Source organism: Gadus morhua, chromosome 3 (assembly GCF_902167405.1).
Source record: "Gadus morhua chromosome 3, gadMor3.0, whole genome shotgun sequence".
Classification (NCBI taxonomy): domain Eukaryota; kingdom Metazoa; phylum Chordata; class Actinopteri; order Gadiformes; family Gadidae; genus Gadus; species Gadus morhua.
This window is the reverse complement of record NC_044050.1, coordinates 6,400,353-6,425,352: the sequence shown is the minus strand read 5'-3', so window position 1 is coordinate 6,425,352 and position 25,000 is coordinate 6,400,353. Positions and strand designations below refer to the sequence as shown.

Below are 25,000 nucleotides of genomic sequence, written 5' to 3'. Positions count from 1 at the left end.
ACAGAAAATGGATGTGAGTGTCAGAGAGAGAGGGAGGCGAATGAGAGATGTAGAAATTGAAAACAGCGAATGAGAGAGGGAGATAATATGATAGAAAGGGATAATACATAGGAGAAAGGAGGGAGAGGGGAGCAGGGAGGGGAGCATTCTTAACAATGTATCTATCTTTACTCCTCTGTATATATATACAAATATAATGATTGTTTTAATTTATTTGTTTCAGCGTATTTTTATTTTTATTTTTTATTTTTATTTTTAAGTAAAGGGCAAAATGTGACAAAGATCTGTTAACATATTTTTTTCTCAGGCTGGGGGGAGAGATGGAAAGAGAGAGAGTGCACACTGATGAGGTCACGTGATATAAAGCATATTTAAATAGAGAGAGAGAGATAGAGAGGGGACACATACCACCAAACAATAAAACCAGATGCCCAATCCTTTATGACCTACTACCTATTAAGGACCCCCTCGAAAATTAGATGGTACATATCAAGGGGCTATCCTTGAAATAAAGAATAAAGAAACAAAGAAAGTATACTACCAATTTTGTGTGAGTGTTTGGCGTGTATGTGTGTGTTTTGGTGGGGGGGGGGTCCAGTAATTAGAATTTATAGGTATTAAAGGTCCAGTGAGTAGAATTCAGTAGCAACTAGCAGTGAGGTTGCAACCAAGTGAATACCCTCCCTCCCGTTCCAACGACTACGCTGCCCTGCACTGGCCTGTATTGTGTGAGGTTCTAGTAGGTATCTACCGTTAGGCAAATATATCGTACTCGCACCAAGGTTCATTTTTTCTGCCTACAGCCAGTGAATAACTTAACCATTTCAACCATTCACAATTTTTTTTTACCAACTTTCTCCAAAAGGGTGAAAGCCTGCTTTCAGTGATATAGAATAGGGAAACTACCTCAAAAACTACCGTCTCCAAAACATGGCAGGATTAAAGAATGCACAGCCGCTCACCCTAATCCCCCTCATCCACAAACTGCCGTTCGCTACACTATAAACAGATGGATTCAAAGTGAAAACTGCTATATAATTGAATCTTCTAAATACATAGTATCTTAAGGGGAAAGAAACAAGCATGCTCGTCCTCACTGGCTATATGAGGTCCTTGTCTCACTCTGAGTGAGACAAGGACAGGGAGAGAGAGTGAGGGAGAGAGGGAGAGGGTAAGGGAGAGAGAGGAAGAGAAAGTGAGAGAGAGGGAGAGTGAGAGAGAGAGAGCGAGACAGGGACGGATGGAGAGAGGGCGAGCTACAGAGAGATAGAGTGTGGGAGGGAGAGAGTGAGGCAGAGGGAGAATGAGTGTGGAATCACTCTTTTAATCCTTTTGCTAATCTCTCTGCCACAAAACAAATGAAAAGTTTAAAGCCAGCAGAGCCATGGAAAAAAAGGCAAGTGGATATTCCAATCTCCCCTGTCTCTCACATTCACACTCACTCCTCTCTCTCTCTCTCTCTCTCCATTCTATACCTCTGGCACCTCACTCTCTCCACTAAAGTACACGATTAATCAATTCTCCAAGTGAGTGTCTTCTCTCTCTCCTTTCTCTCTGGCGTCTACCCTTTATGTCTCTCTCATTTCCAAATTTGTCTCCAATCATATGATTCCCCCCCCCCCCTCCTCTTTCATCCTCCCCCTCCTCCTCTCTCTGTCTCCAGGGTGTTATGTAAGCACTCCTGTCACATTAACAGACTGGATGTGTGTGTGGAGGGTGGGATGGTGGGGATGGGGGGCTGGGTAGGCCCTACACATACTCCGCCCTCCCACACTCCAACACCCCCACTCACTTGAATGAAGCTTCGCTGCTTTTTATCGTTCTCTCGTCACGCACAGAGTCTCTCATTTCCGAACTTCTGAAAGCAAACCACTCTCTAGCTGTCTCTTTGCACTGGAAAGATAACACACAGTCACACGCTCAAACACAAATGCACACGCATATGCGAGAGGACTTCTGCTGCAGTGAAATACTAGGAAAATGTAAACTTTGCGGCGGACACAGATAGGGAGACACACGCATTATAAGAATCCACCAGAGATAGAAAAAGCTTCTCCTGCACAGAGAAACGCTGGTTAGCTAATGTAAAGATAGTGGCAAGAGGGGAACCACTGAGGAGATAGAGAGGAAAGGAGAGAGAGAGAGAGAGAGAGAGAGAGAGAGAGAGAGAGAGAGAGAGAGAGAGAGAGAGAGAGAGAGAGAGAGAGAGAGAGAGAGAGAGGGGGGGAACTGCAAAAGGAATTAAGACTGCACCAATCTTTTCCGTGTCAGTTCATGTGTGTGTGTATGTGTGTGTGTGTGTGTGTGTGTGGTGTGGGTAGATCAAGAGATGGACAGAGAGGGTGGCCTACATAATGTGGACGTACAGCGGCGACTCTGATCCAGGCAGCAGATGGTGGGATTACCAAGTACCACTCCACTCCGGCCCACCACTTTCGAATCACGCTTAAAGACGTGTGATAAACTTTGAACATTTCCAGGGCTGAACGATCTTCTTAGCCCCTTTGGGATGTTTCAATCTATGCTTTAAAACTTAAGAGATAAGGGGAAGGAAAAAAAAGGTTCACTGAGGTGTTTCAGGATTACAAGAAGGTTCCTCCAAATGGTTTCCCCTGCTATGTATAGAGAATACATGAAGACATACTACTCTCACTGTTTGTCCACCCTTAAAACAACAGCAGAATTGCGGGGAACAATTGTACTGTATTAGTCTCTCGGTCTTAGCCTATCTCTCTTCATATCGCATGCCATTTTGTAACATTGAAAGAGGCAGAATAAGTAAAGGCCCTTTAATTAACAAAATAATTTGTTGGATGACTAATTTCACAAATAGGCGCATCCGAACAACATGGTACCTAGGTTTCTTCAACCCAAAAGGAAGAGGTGCATTTCTTTTATTGACATAACCCTGATTTCCCATATTCTCCGTCGGACTACATTTACAGTACATTTACATGAACTGGTTGATTAAGCTAGCAATCGGTTATTTTTAAACCGAAACCAATGTATAATTAATTCTATGTTTTATTTCACACCCAAGGATTGCGCACCCAATGACAAATCTCACTGCACGCCCTGCTTACGTTAGATTGAACAAATAAATCAAAATCAAACAAATTCATTCATCATTTTCAACAAACCAGCAAATGTATACACATTAACAATGTGGGTGAAGAAAGGTAGATACGCACATTTACACTGAAAAAAACCCATACCAAATAAACAGACTTAATCCGAACCTAAGAAAGCATGGTTTCATTTGCTCTCTGGCTACAAGAGGGTGCCTTCATCAGTCATTTGGAGGGACAAACAAAGACAAGGGGAAGGTGGGAGGGAAGCAGGTGCTCAGAATCGGAGTGCATTTGTCTAAAAAAGCTACATATAATACAGCAGAGAGAAGTTAGCCACTGTGTTATGTTAGATGAGTATAAAGAGAAAGAGGTAATGGCAATAAGATATGCTAAATTAAGAAAATAAGTCAGGGAACAGTTGGGCAGCCCAGATGCTAACTAGCCCTGCGGGTCAAACCGCATGCGTGCACAGTGTGTGTGTGTGTGTGTGTGTGTGTGTGTGTGTGTGTGTGTGTGTGTGTGTGTGTGTGTGTGTGTGTCTGTGTGTGTGTGTGTGTCTGTGTGTGTGCGTGTGTGTGTGTGTGTGCGTGTGTGTAATGCAATGCAATGCTATTTTCTGCTCAGTCGGGATAGCAAACTGTCCCTTAGGGGAGAACGAGAAATGGTTATTGAAGCTCCTCATTAGATTAAAATCCAAGTATCACAGTTTGAAACGCAGCACGCTAATGAACTCAGAATGTGTGAGTGTGGCGTGCTTGTCCACGCGTGCTCTTGGGTCAGTGTTGAAGCAATAAAATAATTATTAGAAAGCCAAAAAGCCCGAAACATATGCCTGTTCGCCTCTTTATTTAAACTCAAAATGTCTGTCTCGGGCAGTATGTGACGTGTATGTGTGTGTGTGTGTGTGTGTGTGTTTGTGTGTGTGTGTGTGTGTTTTTGTTCGTGCATGTGCATGCATGTGTGTGAGTCTGTGTGTGTATGTGCTTGTGTGATGGTGTGTATATTTATGTGTGTGTTCCTGCACGTGCATGCAGGTGTGTGAGTCTGTGTGTGTATGTTTGTGTGTTGGTGTCTGTATTTATGTGTGTGTGTGTGTGTGTGTGTGTGTGTGTGTGTGTGTGTGTGCGTGTGTGTTTGTGTGTGTGTGTGTGTGTGTGTGTGTGTGTGTTTGTGTGTGTGTGTGTGTGTGTGTCTGAGTCTGTGTGTGAATGTATGTGTGTGTATGTTTTTGTGTGTATTTATGTGTGTTAGTGTGTGTGTGTGTGTGTGTGTTTGTGTGTGTGTGTGTGTGTGTGTGTGTATGTGCTTGTGTGATGGTGTGTATATTTATGTGTGTGTTCATCATGCACGTGCATGCAGGTGTGTGAGTCTGTGTTTGTATGTTTGTGTGTTGGTGTCTGTATTTATGTGTGTGTGTGTGTGTGTGCGCGTGCGCGCGCGCGTGTGTGTGTGTGTGTGTGTGTGTGCGTTTTCAAGCATGTTCATGCGTGTGTGTGTGTGTGAGTGTGCACGTGAGGGTCTGTGTGAGCTCCAGCAGATATTTGGCCGGGCCCAGTCTAATTATAGCCGGTGCCAGGGAGCGCTGCGTCTGCGCGGCCGTGTAAACGGCGGTGGGTGGCTGGCTGGTGGATGATTCTCCAAATGGAAACGGAGTCAGGCCTGTCAGGCCCGCTGAGCAGCAGAGAGCCAGCACCAGGGCCTCTGCCAGGGCCCCCGATGGCCGGCCCTGGAGGAGGCGTGGGGCCAGCTCCATAACTTAAAACACATTACCATGGAACGACAGCTAATTATCAGCTGCTTAGTTGTGTCCTGGAGATGAAACAGGAGCAGCTTGGGGCTGGTGGTGGTGACGGCAGCACTAAACCCCCTCCTGGCTGCACTGAAGATGCATCTCCCTCCACACCCCCCAAACATAGACTGGGATTGGCATTGAAAATCAGTAGTTCATTTATTTAGCACGTTTTATTCTATGGAGTATTTCCTTAGGATCAAACTAAGATAGTCTCAGGCTTAAAACGAGTAGCACATCAATAAAACCACAATAAAATAGTAAAGAGTACTAAGGTTAAGTTTAAGGGCGTTAGAGTATGAAACAAGTAAAACCTCATCGTTAAATGCTGGACTGCGGGCACTTTTGTGTGTTTGGGTTTATTTTATGAATGCCCACAGAGCCTCCTATCGGTGGTCGTTCCACAACTTTGCTGCATATTGAGTAGAAAACGGCCTGCCTACTTCCTTATCAAGTACCACGGGGAATTCTAAAGGACTGGCAGCAGACAACTGGAGGGCTCTTTTTGGGACAAAGAATGACAGGCAGTCTGAAACTGAGCTTTATAAACAAGCATTGGGACCTCAAAAATAAATTCAGAAAGACACAGGCAGCCAATGCAGAGAAGTTAATACTGCTGCTTTGTGTTTTCTCTCTCTCTCTCTGGCTTTCATTAGAAGTTTACCCATGTCTGAGGATCCATTCAGGAAACCAGAAGGAATAACTGTGTAATGATCAAAAGCACTTGGAACTAAAACATGGATGCGTTTCATCTTGAGGAATTGCAAAACAAATTACTTATAACCGTAGCGTTATTCCTCAAGTGATGTCTGGGGAGCCATGTTATGTTAATCATTTTAATGATCATTATTGAGTGCAAAAATAATAAAGAGGGTTAAGGATTCCTTTACTTAATCCACCCTTTTGGGTGTCATTCCAAATCATGATTTTATTTGTGTAAGTGATGGGTCATCCATTAATTCTAGGCAGACACGTCAAAGCAGTTACTATCTCCGCATCGTCCCTTCATTAAATTTAGATAATAGCCTCACACATAAACAATGATTGTCCTATTTGTGGACCTAAAAAAACAACATGTCTGTGCTCATTGCCACTGGAGATTAGATCTGATTTGAGCACCTTTGATAAACTGTTGTCTATCCCTTTTCTTTTGTTAAACAAACTCAAGCCAACCTTTCTCTTAGAAGTATTGGTTAACTTGCATCTAAAGAGCATACAATGAACAGCGCATTTCTGCTAATGCCAATCCTAAACGTACCCAATTAGCACCACATTTAGCCCACCATGGCTACCCCAGGCACTGGCAATTGTCTACTTAATCACAGTTAATTTGTTAGCAACACAAAGGGAGGAAGAGAGACACACAAGGGGATGAAGCTTTCGCGTGGAGCCAGCCATTACTCACAGGTCATTAGAGACACACAGGCTACTCCCGCCGGGACCGGACTGGGTCAGAGCGGCTTCCCATCAGGGTAAATAAAAGGTTCCTCTGTGCTAGTCAGAGGACATTATTCACACATGGGCTGCTTCTAGAATAAGTTACAGCTAAGCTAGCCATATTCAAGGCCTTTGCAATCCTAGGACGCTTTCACCTGCTAAGCTAACGCTAAGCTAACGGAGGTCAGATACCATTTCTCCCAGATGGGTGCACACTAGCTATGCTAGGTGCAAATAGCAACATGGCTTTTCTCCGACCGATGACAATGGTAGAGCACAGCACACACTGGCATAATACCTGAAGTATTTTTAGAAACATATGAATCATCATTTGAATCCATCCATCTGTTCATCAGTTGATATGGTTATTAAGAGGTGTATATTATTAGGGCTTAATATTCAGTGTATTATATCTACTAGCCGTTCATCCAGTACATTATATACTTGATCAGGGCTGTAACAGGGAACATAATGAGAACACGTAGTCTTTCTAACATGGTACCAAGAAGAAATGCAGAACATATTGGATCGGCGGACCCTTTACCCAAAGTTAATCTCTGTGTTTGGCAAGCAGGGAACAGGGAGTGGGGCGGCTTCTTATTAGTCTTAAAATAGGGGCGGCTAAACTGCAAGGTTGGCATGGGATACGTGATGTACACAGAAAACCCATAAAAAACGACGGGAGGCCATATTTCTTTTTCATGCAGAATGTAGCATGATTAAATGTGTTGATGCAACACAGGTGTCATGTAGTAGAGGCTGTGGTCCAAAGCAACGATATACTCCCACTGCAACACTTAGTTAGAAGACAAAGCGTAGAGGCAACTTGGCTGCAGCCAGCGACAGGAGCGCCAAGTTAAGAAAACACTCATCTTAAGTCTTCTTCCAATCTGTTGATCATGATCAATTCCAATCTTTCCTCATATATTTTTTTCTTTTTATCTATTCACATGAGGATTCATTCAAATCGGCAAAACGATGGATTTCGATTAATCTTTTGCTTACAAAATAGACTTGTCCTATGAAAGATACAGCCAGTTTACATTTGTGGTCTGTGTGCTTTGCTCCGTTAAAACAATATAATTATATACATTTTTTTGGGTTGCGCTAGTAATATGAACATACATTTGCAATATATGAGGTTCTGGCTTTGAACTGTGTGGGAAAGTGAGATGAGCCATCGCTCATGCGATGGCTGCCATATATCTGGTTCCTCTACCTAGCCCTGCCCACCAGCCCCGAGTTTAACCACGCTGACTTTAATAAGCTTTTTCATGTGTCTTCAAGAATATGTTTATTGTTTAAATTGCGTATTACAGTATGATATATAATACATTATACAATAAAACAAACTTATATTTGAGTGGAGATCTTTTAAAAGAATATAGTACACTATAATTAAAGTTAAACACAAGTCCTTTATATAACCCCCGACCCCGAAAGGGTGAATTTCACACCCTCAACTAATCCCTGAACCCTTTGACCCTTTCATCTCATTTCTTTGAGGCACCCTGATTTCATCTGTCCGCAGCAGCTATGACGATCTCACAAAACCATGTAAAGCCTTGTCTAATCTTAACACTGTTGACTGGATTATATACATGTACACGTACACAGCACACAACATATACCAGACACGCACACACACACACGCACACACTAACATGGAGTGGAGATACATCTGGACAACGATATTACCAAGGTCTTATGAAAGCAGGCCTATAAGACATTTCTGACATGGAATTACTCAGCGAATCTTTGGGCATGGCATCACTACATCGTACCATACGTAAAATAACACTTAATCAAAGTCAAAGTAAAAACTGGTGCACAATATTAGGACGCAACAATGACTACTACTATTGATTATTTGGTGGCATTTACGATAAAGAATACTGTTTCATCAGATCCTGTCAAGAATAACTCCTTGAACCTTCCAGATGGTCATACGCTTGTAACTGTGAATATTGAATATGCTTTAAGTACTTATTCTAATAATAATAATCATTATGATAATATCAAAAACAATTGTGCAGATGTTGATTGCCACTTCCATAGGGGTCACATATCAGAACTAGCTTTGCTGTGTATGTATGTGTGTGTGTGTGTGTGTGTGTGTGTGTGTGTGTGTGTGTGTGTGTGTGTGTGTGTGTGTGTGTGTGTGTGTGTGTGTGTGTGTGTGTGTGTGTGTGTGTGCGTGCGTGTGTTTGTGTGTGTTTGTGTGTCTATGTCTATGTGTGTGCGTGCTCAGGTATGTGTGTGCCTGCTTGTGTGTATGTGTGTGTGTATGTGTGTGTATTTGTGTGTGTGTGGGGCCACCATCTAGATTAAAATCAAAGCCTCCACCTTCAGGCTGGCCTACATTCTGACAGGTCATCAATATTCACCTGGCTTTATTTTTTGGAGGAGGATGCAGATGACATTTTGACGGTATAGTTTTTGGTTTATCCCAGGGTTGTAAATGATTTCACACATGAACATCTTTACGACGATAGCCTCGGAGAGAGGGGCTATATCCTTTGGCCGTACCGTGGTGCGTAAAGACAGATATACAGTGTGTTTACAACGGAGATTGATAGGGGCCGCCTTTGACTTTGATAGTCATTGCATTCCCTTTACTGTTGTGATTCATTAAGAATCACAATTTAATCCCTGTCTAAGTTGTGATTGTAAGTACTTTATCCACACAAAATGTTTAATATCTACTTCCCCTTCTCGTTGTAAAGATGGAGCGTACAGTGCCTCAGGCCTATAAACTGGACCTGGCCATTCCAGGAGTGAATGCTTTCATTTTGTATTAAGGTACCAGGCCCAAGGTACATGAACCTGGTATTTGGTTGTTTGTCGTCATCATATTTCCAGTATTGAAAAGTAAATGACTAAATTAACTAATTGATATACTATGTCAGAAAGTTAAGAAATGTAAATAAAACTAAAGAAATCCCAATTCAAGGAGGTTTTCAAGGTTTTTTCCAGGAGGCCACAGTATAAGGTTAAGTATTTCAACGTGTGTGATGATTAGAGAGGGAACGTATTCTGCTCACACTCTTATGATGTGTTCCTGAATCCTCGGACGACAGCCTTCCGAGTTGCACTTTTGACGGAGCATTCTGGTCTCGGAGCATTTATAGCGTTCCCGTTCGACTTTGTGATTGTGTCATGAAATTGGCTAGTCGTTGTTTATTGTTAGTTACATTAGCCTTTTTAGCAAACTAGCTAAAAAGCAACACAACTTTACATTGTATTGCACGCACAGCAAAACCGTGCAATGCATAAATTGGTGGCCAGAATAAAGTAGCCAAAATGACCAACGTGGTACAAATACAAATTTTGTTGAGAGCGTCATCACTGCCCTTGGTCCACTCTCGGTCTATCCCGAGAGATGAAGACAAAAAGGGGGCGTGCGTGCGCCCAAGAATTGCCGCAAGAAAGCTGGGAGATTTCCTGACTTCCGACTCGTAAGGCTTGCGTCCGAGGATCAGGAACCCACCATTAGCTACATGGTGGTGGTCTCTCACCACTAGCATGGGGCGTTGGCCTAGTTTGTCCACTGGATCAGGGCATTATTCCTAATCCAACAGATAGATGTCATACTGTACAGAAAAAAAACAAAAACGTATAGAAGCAAAGAGAAACAAGGGTAGAGGAGAGAGAATGAAAGCGAGGGATGGAGATAAGCAACTTTAATTCAAAGAGGGCTAAGTGTAGTGGGAGCATGTCACTGCTAAGCTCATATGATCACACATATGGTCCATTGTCGTGCTAACTGTGCTTAGTGTTTCATCTGCACTAATCGCAGCCTCCAGCAGTCCTGCTATCTCATAGCAGGACTTGTTGGGGAAAAAGGCCCACAGTGCATGGACCGGAAACCAGCACTACAAGGGGCGGAGTAAGGCCTTGTCTCCTGACGGGGAAATTCAACCGAAGGAAACCCATTTGTGCGAGTGGACAAAGCTTTCAGAAGGGGATGTTATGAAGTGGATTTCTACAGTGGCATGTCTACACTGTGTCCTTCTGAAAACCTTTACACCCACTTTTTCGGATGGCCGAATATTTGTGAGCCAATTAGGCAGTTACAATCCCAGCCTCCAGCAACAAATATGAAGCGGATAAATGTGAAATGCCACATTCACCCAGATTTTAGTTGGTTTAGCATCGGACTATAAATATTTACCTAAAGTTTTATTTTTCTACAACATCTACACAACTACATCTGCAAAAAATATATAAAAAATAGATGTAATAATTAGAAAATAATATAATATAGACAAATAAATGTATAGATATATAGTGTCTGAGGATTTTAGAATCCCAGCAGGTTCCATTACAAATCTCGACAGTGATTTGAAATCAGGACTTCGAGGTTAACGGGCTAAAATGCAGATTTAAGAGAATTCCCAGAGTGACGACTGAAAGAAGAATTCCTTGTCTAGTACAGTGACCTACAAAAAAAACAATTAATAAAGAGCCATTATCGGATCAAGGCCCTCCTCCCCCCCCCCTCCTCCCCCCCTTGGGAGAGGAGAGGACACACAAGAAAAGGGAAGGGGAAAAAATGAAATATAAAGGGCTTAAAGAAAAATAGAGACGGCAGGCCAGAAAGCATTTATCTTCTGTATCCCGTGTCTCTCTCCCATCTTCTTGCACGCGCCATTTTCCTTCCCTCCCCTCCCATCCAGAATAGGTCCGGGAGCTTTATGGTTGTGATGGATGACCGGCCCCGTTACTGGCCTTTGGCAGCGGCCGGGCCCCGGGGGACGGCAGGGGGCCGAAGGCTGAGTGCTCCGCGGTGTGTTCCTGCGTGCGCTGTGTGCGACTGTGTGCTTTTCAAAGTGTGCCCGCTCACTCCAGACTCCGGCGCTACGGCGTCGCGTGTCAACGATTTCCCCACGCCGCCGTGTGACCGCGGGCACAAGGGTTGTGTCCCTCAAGGCACGGGAAAAGATTTCCCTTTTTCACCGCCGTATCTGTGCTTGTCATCACACCGCCGACACACTGCCGCCAAGCACTGGCTCTTGGCCATGTTTATTTGTAACGATATTACAGTTTTCCTCAGTCGCTTTTGTACATTTCTCAGATCAGAATTGAAATTCTCCAAACTACCTGTTCAATCTTCACATCATTGTGTCAGTTGTGCACATCAAAAAAGCGGTTTCTCATTTCTTTGAACAAGTTGCAAATGCTTTGGTACATTCATGCAAATGATTATGCACAATTCTCTGCTCTTTCCTACATTATCAATTGCTTATGTCATGTTGATCAAAATGTATTGTAATGGGTATTTATTGAACAGTTTCACCCCCACAACATTTAGGCATTAGTTCATTGCATAAGTCTTTACATGCAAAATGGTTGAACAAGTTGTCATAATATGTCAAGCATATTTCTATACATTTCCATTCAACTTTTTTTCTAAATCTTGACTTTCTCTAAAGAAGGGAAATGTGCGAAGTGTTATATCGACCAACGATCAACCAGTTTACTGGAATAGCTCAAAGGTGCATCTCCTGAACCATGAACTGGCAAGTGTATATACAGCTGGAGCACAACACAATGTTACATTGTCTGAGAATTTGTGGCCCAACAGACAGGAACGTCAGGAGGTGTAGGATGACTGCACTGCAATTCATACAGCAATGCATGTACAGCTTACCCTAAGGAGATTTTCCCATGTTCACATTTCTAGCAATGACATGGTCTGTCAACAAATTACAGTGCACAGTCAAAGCGAAAATATGAATCTTTTCCAGTCTCTTGCAATCAATCTCCCACATACACTAAGGTGTAACTTACAATTTACAATAATTATCTTCAAAACTTTCGCCATGGTTTACATCAGAACTTCATCAGAACCCTCCAGAGTACACTGTTATTATATATTGACAACATGACTAAGGAATTTGACTGTCTTATCCGTACACAATGACACAAGGACTTGTCATTTTGATGGCACTGACATGTTCATTGACACAGATATTTACTTTTGAGAAACGAACTATGGATTTTGAGCAAGAGACTTGCTTTTGCATGAAATCCATGGTGTTTTGCTATTTGTACGAATACTTTTGAGAAATTGACTTACTGTACTGTTTTGCAAATTTCAATTCTGATCTGAGAAATGTACCAAAGCGACTGAGAAAAACTGTAACTCTATCCCTTAAAAAGTCCTGAAATGAAAATTGGCTCACTGAATGTTAATCATTCACACACACGTGTGAATGATTCAGTGTCTATTCTTCTTTTCTTCTCTAATATTCTTCTGTTAGGGCCATTTTGATTTGGTTTAAACACACGCAACGCTAGCACACACACACACCCACGCACGCACGCACGCACGCACGCACGCACGCACGCACACACACACACTCACACACACTAACAAATACACAGACACAACACACACACCTATACTGATTTGGGGTTTGATCTGATCTGCCATATGGTGTTTTTTACATTCCTAGTAATACTGGGACAGCTTGTGCCAAACAAGATACCCAACATAACATATTATGTTTTCTGTGCTAAGTATGTGTGCGTGTGTGTGTGTGTGTGTGTGTGTGTGTGTGTGTGTGTGTGTGTGTGTGTGTGTGTGTGTGTGTGCGTGCGTGCGTGCGTGCGTGCGTGCGTGCGTGCGTGCGTGTGTGTGTGTGTGTGTGTGTGTTCATCCTACACAACAGAGACAGTCAGAAAGAGAGAGATAGATAGATAGATAGATAGATAGATAGATAGATAGATAGATAGATAGATAGATAGATAGATAGATAGATAGATAGATAGATAGATAGATAGATAGATAGATAGATAGAAAGATAGAGAGATAGAAAGACAGCCAGCCAGACAGACAGATAGAAAGATAGGGAATGGATGGATGGACAGAAGGAGAAAGTGGACTCACAGTCAGCATCAGTAAAGAAGAGGAAGCTGAGCAGGAGCAGGCCAGGACTGGCAGAGTGCATCATGGGATACGTTGAAGCCCTCATGCTGAGCTCACTGCCTCACTGACCAATGGGAAGACAGAAACAGGCCCTCACAACCTGGGGACAAAGGTAGAGAGAAATGAAGTCGTTAGAATCCCACAAATACAAGAGGATGCAAAATTTAGTGCATTGCGCACACGCGCACACACACACACACACACACACACACACACACACACACACACACACACACACACACACACACACACACACACACACATACACACCCAGACACACACACACAGAGTCCCCTTAAGGGGATGGGCTGTTATACTGCAGCAGCTGTCGCTCCGGTCTTCATTAGAACCAACCTGACAAAGCCGGAGGTGTTCTTGTTGTGCGGCAGCCCGTGTCTTGTGTGTGCTTGTGTGTGCTTGTGTGTGATTCGTGTGTCAAGGTATGGCTGGGTATTGTTTAAAACATTACGATAGCAGGACAGATGCCAGTACCCTTTAAGTTATATGATACCTTGAGAACTTAAGACGCAAACCTTTTTATTCTACGTTATTCGATCTTAACTATCTTGTGACTGGAAGCATTCAGTGGGCTAAAACGCTCTCACTCTTTCCCTTTTCTTTATTATTTCTCCACAAATACATTTTGAAAGTGTTCAAATTATTGTGCAGTGTAATATTAAACATCCCAACAAACATTCTCAATCTAGCCACTAGCCAGTCAGTAACTAATCTTGCAGCCATTTATGCATTTTGTTTTATCAGACGCCACAGGCGTACTTTCAAACATTTGGTGGCATCTTGTTCTCGTCATGCTAAACTGCCAACTCCATCAAATACACCACGCTTGACTTCACCAGATAGTGTAGGTTGTCAATGCACACTGTAGTCACTGCGATAGTGGGCCATCACACATTGCATAAAAAAGAAAGAACGCTTGTGGTGATGGTCTAAGAGAAAAAACGTACAAATCAAATAAATAATCGACATAAAGGTAGAAAAAGGATAAAATAAGGTATCTTTTGACTGGCACCTATTTTGGTCGATAAGTAAAAGGTATACCAACACCCAACCCCTAGAAGTTATCACAACCAAGATGGCTACAACACACAGCAAGTATGCATATTCAAAACAGCGCCTGCCTGTACACTTTTCTTGATCGCAACAGAGAGCTCAGCCCCGTGCATCGCCCCTTTAACGGGGCGCCATCAATCCAGAACAAGATTTAAATTGAAAAAAATAATTAAATAAAATGGGGGATTAACAGAACAGCACTTTAATGTGTTTAGTTTTTTAAGATAAGACTTCATGACGTCAATACTGTACAGCTCGAGTGCTGCAAGAGCGGATTGACAGCTGTTATCTGCTCGCTGTGGTGCGCTTGTATTCTCAACCAACACACACATTGCAGCCCTCTAGCCCCAGTATCTGACTCACTCGGTTTTTAGGCTCTCCGTTAAAATACAGTGTTTATCACTCAAAAGACTCAGGGACGTCCCTCGTTCTCTCACCATGTGACTTTCATATTTTATTTCATTAGACATGCCTCTGATCCCCCACACCTCATGACTTGCTTCATCTTATCAGTTACTGTTTGTCATTGCATCAATTACTGTTTGATGTCTCTCCCTCTCCCACTCTCTCTCTGTGACTCTCTCTCTCCCTCTCTCTCCCTCTCTCTCCCTCTCTCTCTCTTTCTCTCTCTCTCTCTCTCTCTCTCTCTCTCTCTCTCTCTCTCTCTCTCTCTCTCTCTCTCTCTCTCTCTCTCTCTCTCTCTCTCTCTCTCTCTCTCTCTCTCTCTCTCTCTCTCTCTCTCACTCTCTATTTATATATATCTGCAGGGCCTGGTGTGTGTGTCTGGCTAGAGAACAGACAGGCATCTCTGTGTGTGCGTTTGTCACAGACCTCACAGCTCTGGGCATCAAACCACATGACACCTAGCAGATCCCAGGCTGCTGTCCAAAACATGACAGTGAGGAGAGGCAGAGTGATGAAGATAGGACCAGGCAGAAAGATGAGGACAGACTGGACAAGTGAGTTGATAAGGATTCGCATATGTGTGTGTTCTGATGCGTAATGAATGTGTTGCTTCAATGAACCTGCTGCCCCTTTCGGATCTTCGCGGGTGCATGCATGTGTGCTTTATGACCGCATGTTCACATCCAACGATTTCTACATGGTAGAGCGCACGGCATGCATATGTGTTTCTCAAGCACACGGGCGTGCATGTATGCGTCATGCACACACATCTGTCCACGTTGTGCCTGCCTGATAGGAAGTCTCTGCATGCAATCCAGGGACAAAATAGCAAAACATCTGCACACGCTTGAGCGCAAATTTGCATGTAATGTGTGTATGTGTGCATGTATTTTTTTATTGAAGCTGCCATAAAAATGGACTGAATCAACCGCAGTGTTGTGGTGCTAATCCCTTTGAACATTTAATTCCCTTTAGAAAATACTTTGTCATGCAATCTACAGGGCCCAGCACAGAGGCAACCATCTGGTTAAAACACAGAGGAAACCATCTGGGTCAAACACAGAGGCGGAGGTGGGGCACGGACACAGGAGCACTGTAGCACGGTAGCATCCCTAGTATTCCCTAAGCGCCGTACAAACAAACCCATGCTGGATTATCCCCTTGGTTCAGCCCAATACAATTGCTTTGGGATAACCTTGATCTCTCTTGGCACCATGGACTGTTTGGCACATTCAGACTTGGCTGCGAAATCGACACACAGGATTCCATCATCATGTAGGGTTCCGAAAACAAAGACAAGAAAAACTTAAACCAAGCACTTACTTTGAAATACGTAATGCCACTTTGTTATGGGCTTTTTATTATGGGCTACGTAGGCTTGGCTAATGTTATGTATATTTGTCGTAAAGCACATTGCATAGCATCAGATTAATGTGCTAAATAAATAAACATGCCTTGCCTTGTTAAGATGCACACGGTTTGGCTTATTTAAAGACATTCCAGTGCATGTACTTTGGTGTACATTTGCATAATTTAGTCTAATTGAGCACGATATGAATATGGATCAAATATGGTGGATGCTCTTCCATAATGGGTCACTGATGAAGCAGAAAGACCTGTGTGTGTGTGAGTGTGTGTGTCTGTGTGTGTGTGTGTGTGTGTGTGTGTATGTGTGTGTGTGTGTGTGTGTGTGTGTGTGTGTGTGTGTGTGTGTGTGTGTGTGTGTGTGTGTGTGTGTGTGTGTGTATGTGTGTGTGTGTGTGAGTGTGTGTGTGTGTGTGTTTGTTTGGGTATGTGGGTGGGTACAGGCGTGCGTGTGTTTGTGTGTGTGTGCATCCACATGAGATCCGAGAGAGAGAGAGGGAGATTGAGAGAGAGAGAGAGAGAGAGAGAGAGAGAGAGAGTCTGTAGGGTGTGTCTGTGTTGTGTGAGAGAGTTGGGGGGCTGACAGGCTATACAAAGAAAATGTTAGAAAACTGTGGGGGGGAGAGGGGGGGGATTTGTAGTGGCATACATTGTGGTTGAGATTGCTGAAACCAACGCAGAAGAGCGGAGGAAGGGAAGGCGCTGAAGGGGGGGCGACAAACATGGAACCACATAAAAGGGATGGCTGTGTGGGTGGGACAGGGCACGGGGGGGGGGACAGGGGGGCGTGTATAGAGAGACAAACGGCCTCAGCCACGGGGACGCAGCGTCACAGAAAGAGGCAGCGCCGGAGGCGACAGAGCGCTGAGAGGGGAGATACGGTTTGACACTCCCACCACTGGGCCACCAGACCCAATCAGACCCTAGTGTCCCACCGGGGTCCCCGTGCCCGGGCGGAGACGGGGCAGTAAAAGAGGCGTCTTCGTTCTTGCGTCCGTCGTGTTATGCATTTAAAACATGTTGTTGAGGTTTTGCAATCATTTCGACCTTAAAAAATAATAACCACATAATGGACGTGTGTATCTTAACTGTGTGCCTAGATGATTGCGTTGGTAACCACAAGCATTCATTAGGGACAAACCGAGAGAGAGAGAGAGAGAGAGAGAGAGAGAGAGAGAGAGAGAGAGAGAGAGAGAGAGAGAGAGAGAGAGTTTAGTTTAGAGTTTAGCAAAACTGCTAGTCTAGTGTGGGGGCCTTGAAGTAGGGTCTGGGGTTGGGGTTATAGATAGTCAACATTAATAACTGATAACTGGACCCTGAGCTCATAATGCTTGCAGCACAGAGGAGATGTGTTCCCCCCCAACAGAAATAAGAGATGAATAAAGTAGACCGACAGCTAGAGAGATGGAAGATGGGATGGAAAAACAGATTGATAGAGATAAGGAGGTGGACTGTTTGTCTGTCTGTCTGCACAGACATGTTTATCACTTTATTCCATCCAAAAAACATTTCCTCCTTCCCTCTACAAACCTCCCTCGTTGCCCACTCGTCTCACTTTCCATCTCCCTTTCTCTCTCTCTCTCTCTCTCTCTCTCTCTCTCTCTCTCTCTCTCTCTCTCTCTCTCTCTCTCTCTCTCTCTCTCTCTCTCTCTCTCTCTCTCCCTCTTACCCTCAGTGTCTCTCTCTTCCTCTCTCTCTCCTCCTCTCTGCTGAGCAGCTGCTGTGACGTGCCCTCCACCATTTGTTTAGCTGCCCTGCTGCCTATCTCCACAGTCCCAGCCTAACCTTTATCCTCCTCAGTGAGTCTTGGACTTGCCATATATCTCCCTGTCTTGTGTAATACAGCCGGGCCGTTGGAACGTCAATCAAAGTTTTGTGTATTTTCGGGCTTATTGCTGTTTTTCTCTTCCTCAGCTCAAGACAGAAAGCTCCAGAAAGCTGTTGCACTGGGTCCAAGAAAACCCCACAGGCCCGTCTTACTTAGACTATTCTCACATTAGTCTGATAACCTTCATCAGAAAGGTTTTTTACTCATAATTCTGTTTACGTTATTTGATAGACTATTAACAAAAAAAAGGCTCTAATCGACTGAAATGATTTAGATTTAACTTCCTCCATCTCTCCAGTGAATGTCCAATTACAATCATGACCATAAGTGTGGCCGTCGATAAATGAAGAAATAAAGAAATAAAGTGTGTGGAAACGGTGAGCCAAAAAGATTGTGGAGTGTGACCAATCGAAGAGTTGAGCCAGCTGTGACTAACAGTCCCATGCCGGGCCTCTATTGGACCATTTCTGGCACAAACAGCCAGAACATGTGCGTGTGTGTGTGTGTGGGAGAGAGATAGACAGGAAAGTAAGTGTAATGAAGTTGAGTAGATTAGCATGAGGTGGGTTTGTATGTATGTGTGTGTGTGTGTGTGTGTGTGTGTGTGTGTGCGTGTGTGTGTGTGTGTGTGTGTGTGTGTGTGTGTGTGTGTGTGTGTGTGTGTGTGTGTGTGTGTGTGCACACGTGAATGTGTGTGTGGGGGAGGCAACAACGTATAATTATCCATTTAGCCAGGGTTTAGTGGCATCCTCATTGGAAGCTAATTGAGCAGTGCAGAAGAGTGGGGGTGACACCGCTAGCTAGCGGTGTTCCAGAGGAGAGAGGGGTTTTGGTGCTGAAGGGGAGAAGCCAACAAGAAAGAGGGGGGGGGGGGGGGGGGGTGTCTACCACCCTGGTACTTAAAATGTGATGCATTCTTAGTGGTGCTTAGTTCAATTTCCTAGTGTGTGTGTGTGTATGTGTGTGTGTGTGTGTGTGTGTGTGTGTGTGTGTGTGTGTGTGTGTGTGTGTGTGTGTGTGTGTGTGTGTGTGTGTGTGGACGCGCAGTGAGTGCTTGTGTGCACATGTGTCCCAGCTCCATGATGTGATGCTGGCAGTGTACGGTGCAGTGTGGTGTGGCTGTAGGGGAAGCGGTCATCTCTTTAATGCGTTGCAGCCCGCGGATACATGGGGGTTCAGAGGGCAGGGGACGGGGGGGCGGTGAGGGAGCCCGTGGCGTGGCTACAGTGTGTCCGGCGCTCAGTGACAGGAGACACATGCTAGGATACAAGGCCCAGATGCGCGCATCATGCACTGGCACACACACACACACACACACACACACACACACACACACACACACACACACACACACACACACACACACACACACACACACACACACACACACAGTGGCTATGCCGTGACTCATGGCTGAAATAAGAAGAGTTTTCATGGAACTGATGCGCCTGCATGGACACAATGTAGGCATATGGACTGACAGACACAGACCATGGTGTGTACGTTGATATAGGCACAAAGAATTCAGGCAAATGCACAAGCGCGCACATCAACACACCTTTCTATGCAACCTCCCTCGTGTGCTGGGCCATTTAATAATTGAAAGGCCTTGAGCACCTCTCAAGCCAAATGCAATATTGATTCCTTCAACCCATGAGATTTTGTTTTTGAGAATTCCCTAAATTGAATGACAGTGCTCTCATTCACTTGTGACACTGATCTTCAAGGCAGATAAAGGTCTTCACAATAACAGCCATTCAACATGAACCAATACAAAGACACAACACAATCAAAGACACACCCGGGACAGACATGGGACGCAAGCACACATCTGCTTGCATGCACACAAACACACACACATACACACACACAAACACACACACACACGTGCATCTCATGCTAGGCGAAAGCACTGCAGTCACTGAGTGAACATCCTATCCTTTCCACATCACAGAAGATGCAGTGGGACGGGGCTCCACCGTAACACATCATCAACCTCCCTTCATCATAGCTAGTGTTTCTTTACTCAATGCTTAGATATCTCCCAATATCTAATTGTTCTTGATGGGCTTTAAGTAACCCAAATGAGGAGTAACCGTGTAAATCAGGCTGTCTGTAATATGACTGGCTTAGGCAATGCATGCTGGAAGGAAACATAGTGTTGAATCATCTGGACTCCGACCAAAAACTGGACTCCGACGTAATTAAAATGTCTCAAACCTCCCTATTGTGACAAATTAAAGTGCAGGCCTTCTTATCATCATAATGAATTGAAACCATCATTAGATCATGATATCCCTCTTTTCCGTCCATACGACACCGCGCTACGACAGGAAGACAAGGCTTTTAGTCAAAGAGATGACTCATATCCTGTTCAGAGGAGGACCCGCTGATGGGAGAGCTTCTAAACCCCTCCATGTCTGGAAGAAAACAAATACCGGCCGTCGAGTCCGGTATCGCTTACTGTGCAGCAATGGACGCATGAGAACACGCAAGACGTCGCGGCCATAAAGCACAACGCTCATGAAAAATCATAGTAATCTAGCATGATAACAGCATGACTACACATTGAAGGTCAAACAGGGGATAGAGTAGGGGCTAGCTGGGGGGGGGGTACTGGTTGGGGTGAGGGGGGAGTTGTACAAGGACAGAGCATTCCAGAAATAAATTCCTTGATCAATCTTCTGCAATGTCATGTTACAGCGACTCAGGGACTAGGATGGGGTTACATAGCCCTCCCTGGCTCTGATTGATTTTCACCAGTAAGGGAGTAAAGGAACATGAGCGCCACTCCTGATAACATGCAAATGTTGTGCCCGGATAGACGCACACACACACACAAACACACACACACACACACACACTGTGTGATGATAAATGATGATGTAATATTGGTTAACAATATATTTAATTCTGGCCCAATTTCGATCAATCATTCGGATCAATCAGAAGCGTGATTGTTTATTCAATGTACTTGAAATACACACAGACACACAGACACAGACACACACACACACACACACACACACACACACACACACACACACACACACACACACACACACACACACACACACACACACACACACACACAGGCACAGACACAGAGACCACACAGACACACATCATCACCCACAGGCATCTCCATAAAAGTAAAAAAAAACTTTTGAAGAGCCATGGCTATGCACTAAAATACCTAGTTTGTGTTTGTGGTTGTGTTGTATGAAAGAGCGCTTCATTGTTACGCTGTTAGGTGGGGTAGGACCCACACCCTAATATCGATATGCCAAAACAAGGATTTAACCCAGAAGCGTTGTGAACTATTTAGAACAATATTTGGACAGGAATATTACACCACAAGAATTTAGCAGCACTATCTCCCATAAAATAGGCAAACAGCACGCCGCATCATTATTCAAGATGGGTGCACCGTTTTAATGACGCCAGAAAAACGAAATGACCATAAAAGCAGTTAACTATGAAATAACTAAAATGTCACATCATACCATCACACATTATAAACCTGTCACTCTGGCAAGAGCTAGGAAATTAACACTGGAATAAGGGGAGAGGAAACACTGAGAGCTCCAGAGAAATAGGGTTGAGAGGGAGAGAGGGAGAGAGAGAGAGAGAGAGAGAGAGAGAGAGAGAGAGAGAGAGAGAGAGAGAGAGAGAGAGAGAGAGAGAGAGAGAGAGAGAGAGAGAGAGGCACATCACAGCCAACTCAATAATTAAGACTAGTGAGAATAAATATATAATGTGGACTTTTTCCACAAAGCGCAGCTGCCTACAGTCACTTGCCACCGATATATAGCACTGCAGAGAAACAGGAAATGGGACTAACATTCCCTGGAATCAGGGTTCACACTCCCAGGAAGCAGGACTGACAGTCCCAGGAAGTAGGAAAGGAAACAGGACTTAAAGTCTCAGGTAGGACAGACAGCGTTGCTAGCAGTCCCAGTGGACTGAGGAAACGGAAGGGGGACTAGCAGTCCCAGGAAGCATGGCTAACAGTCTGAGGAAACAGGAAGGGCCAGTAAGAAGGAGAGGCAGATGGGCCAACAGTCCAGGGAAGCAGGACTTGCAGTTGCAGGGAGCAGGCCTGGAGGTTGGACTAACGGTCTAGGAAGCAGGACTAACAGTCAGAGGAAGGAGGACAGGAAGCAGAACTATCAGTCAGAGGAAGCAGGACTAACAGTCAGAGGAAGGAGGACTACCAGTCAGGAAGCTGGACTGAAACAGCAGCCCCCAATCCCCTCGGTCGACCCACCCACCCGGAATGTTGCAACGGGAGTCGCCATGGTTACAGGGCTCCCAGATGATCCGCAGGTTGTCAGGGTGAATTAAGTCAAGATGGCTGAGTGCCGGTGCCTCCCGCCCAGCCCAGGGCCTGCTGCCTCCCCCTCAACCCAGCACCATCAGGAGGTCACCGCAGAGGTCCGTACCTCTGAGACGCCGTGTACATGTGACAGCAAGAGATAGTAAATAATGAGGCAGACAGAGTGTGTTTCTGTGTGTGTGTTTGTGTGGCTTTAAATGTGTGCCTTTAAGTATATCCATGGATTTGAGTGTGTATGGAACTTGAGAGACGTGTGAGATCCAAAACTTGGGAGGGGCTGGTCTCACAATGTTTTCTGAAGCTGAAGACTAGTGTGTTGCAGTGTTGTTCATCGAAACAACATCGATTTTACTCTTAGCAAAGCAGTTGGAAGCAGTGAATGTAAATATCTGTACAATATGTGAAGCTGTGTGTATGTGTGTACGTGTGTGAGTGTGTGTATGTGTGTGTGTGTGTGTGTGGGTGTGTGTGTGTGTGTGTGTGTGTGTGTGTGTGTGTGTGTGTGTGAGAGAGTGTGTGTGTGTGTGTGTGTGTGTGTGTGTGTGTGTGTGTGTGTGAGAGAGTGTGTGTGTGTATGTGTCTGTGTGTGTGTGTGTGTGTGTGTGTGTGTGTGAGAGAGTGTGTCTGTGTATGTGTGTGTGTGTGTGTGTGTGTGTGTGTGTTTGAGTGAGTGTTTGTGTGAGCAACTGTAAGCGCCCATCAGCTCCTCAGCATTCTGCTCCTTTCCTCCCTACTGTAAGACAAGCGCTGCATTCCTGCCACCAGTCATTACTGTGTGGACTGGAGAATACAGGGCTTTCCTCGGGAGGGCCGCACATCACACTCTGACGCCCACGCACGTGCGCGCACACACACAGGCCTGCACACAGCTATCAGATGTGCAGTCTTGCTACTAGTTGGTTACTTACAGCAGGAACACACAGAGGCTGTTGGCCCTGATGAAAGCTGGCATACATATTGCATTACCGGATGGCAGCTTCTTACTTGTAAAACATGCCAAAGACACTCATTCACACACACACACACACACACACACACACACACACACACACACACACACACACACACAGACACACACACACACACACACACACACACACACACACACACACACACACACACACACACACACACACACACACACACACACATTGTAATTGTGTGTTCACTTTGAATGTGAGATGGATGAGCTGTGCATTATGTCTATCAAAGCATGTCCTCATTTATCTGTGTCAGCGGTGTCTCTAATGATGTCATCCATCATTATGCGCTGCCATTGGGAGTGATTTAAAAGTCACGGGTCAGGGGGAAAGCTCATTGGTTGGTGGCATCCTGCACTCAAACATCAACATTAACGACATTGGTAAGATCCCTTCCATTGTAAACCATGTTTCCACTTAAGAAGCTTACACGACACACACAAAAGCTCACACAAGAGTTTAGGCTTAGCTTGGGACAGAGGAGGGGTCGGCAGGTTCAAGGAGCATAAACCCTCTGAATGAGTACTCTGCATGATGTCATGCTGTAAATACAATGCAAAGAACTTTGTAAGGCACGCAGAAGTCACAGAAACACCATTTAGACACATGCAAAATAAACAGTTATTCCCATTGAGGCTATTAAATCAATTTCTCTTCATGGGATTAATGATAAGCGTGGACTCAATGTGCCACAGGTAAGTCATTAAAACGGCATAATCCCGCTTTTCATTTCCATAATACACCATCTGATGCAGTGTGTCACGGCTTTTAATGGAAATATGTTGTGCTTGAGGTCCATTGTTGATCTGACGTTGCCTTAGATCAGCATTATGTGGAATGATGTCCATGGCTACAGGGGAGCTAAGGGTATTATACAGACACACAGATGTCTCCCCACAGCCCCTCCCCGTCTCTAAGAGGAAGGTCTGGTATGAGTTGAGATTCAAAAAGATTTGGAAATCTCAGCCAAGGCATTCCAACATAAATCACAGAACAATCAAGCTAAGAAATACAGCATTGTGGTTAACATAGTTTAGAGTAGTTTCGAGAAGGTATCAAGTGTATCAACACACAGCCAGAAGATGTACAGTATTAGTATTAGTAATAGTAATAGTACGGACAGTATTGGAGCACGGGATTAGAAGTGTGAAAAGGCGGATGCAATTTATAGTTAATCACCTGTTTTTCCCGTCCAATAACATTTTCTAGCACTTGTTTAAAACCCAAAATATTATAATCATAGATATAATTATAATGATAAGAATATAAATAAAGCTAATTCAAGTGATAAAATAACAAAGACAAGTATAACATACACATAAAATATCAAATGTTAATGTGCCTCTTTCTTCCTCATAATAACTTAAAGACACATTTTCCTGTACAACACGTAAACCTGTACAACTTTTACCCGTTACTGTTTCCAACATCCCATAATCATAATGGCGTGTAATGCTATGGGCTGATGCATGGCCCTGTGACTGGCCCATGCATCAACCCAGTAGAGAGTGCTCCTTCAGAGGCCCCTGGCAGGTTATAGCAGCACAGTGTGGAGGGAGAGGACCAAACACAAGGAGAGCGTTGCTGTGCTGCCCCTCTCAGTGGTATGAGGGACAGCGTGGGGAAGCTGGGGCCGTATGGGAGGGGTGTGGTGAATGTTCCCGCACCAGCAGGAGAGGACGGGAACTCATCTGGGTTGTCAAAATGATGAGTTGGTCATGCCTTGTTGTGAAGGGACTTACGTTCAGATTGTGTGTTTGTGTGTATGTGTGTATGTGTGT

At 44.4% G+C, this 25,000-nt stretch overlaps 1 protein-coding gene across 15 annotated transcripts in view; it reads right to left on the bottom strand.

The window, feature by feature from the left end:
• LOC115540474 (receptor-type tyrosine-protein phosphatase delta) overlaps positions 1-25,000 on the bottom strand; it is a 154,701-nt gene that overhangs the window by 59,631 nt on the left and 70,070 nt on the right. For all 15 annotated transcript variants that reach the window (XM_030351788.1, XM_030351791.1, XM_030351792.1 and 12 more), the window contains one exon: positions 13,193-13,331. In XM_030351788.1, coding sequence (XP_030207648.1) covers positions 13,193-13,277 — 85 coding nt within the window. In that variant the 5' untranslated portion in view covers positions 13,278-13,331. The remainder of the gene's footprint in view (positions 1-13,192; positions 13,332-25,000) is intronic.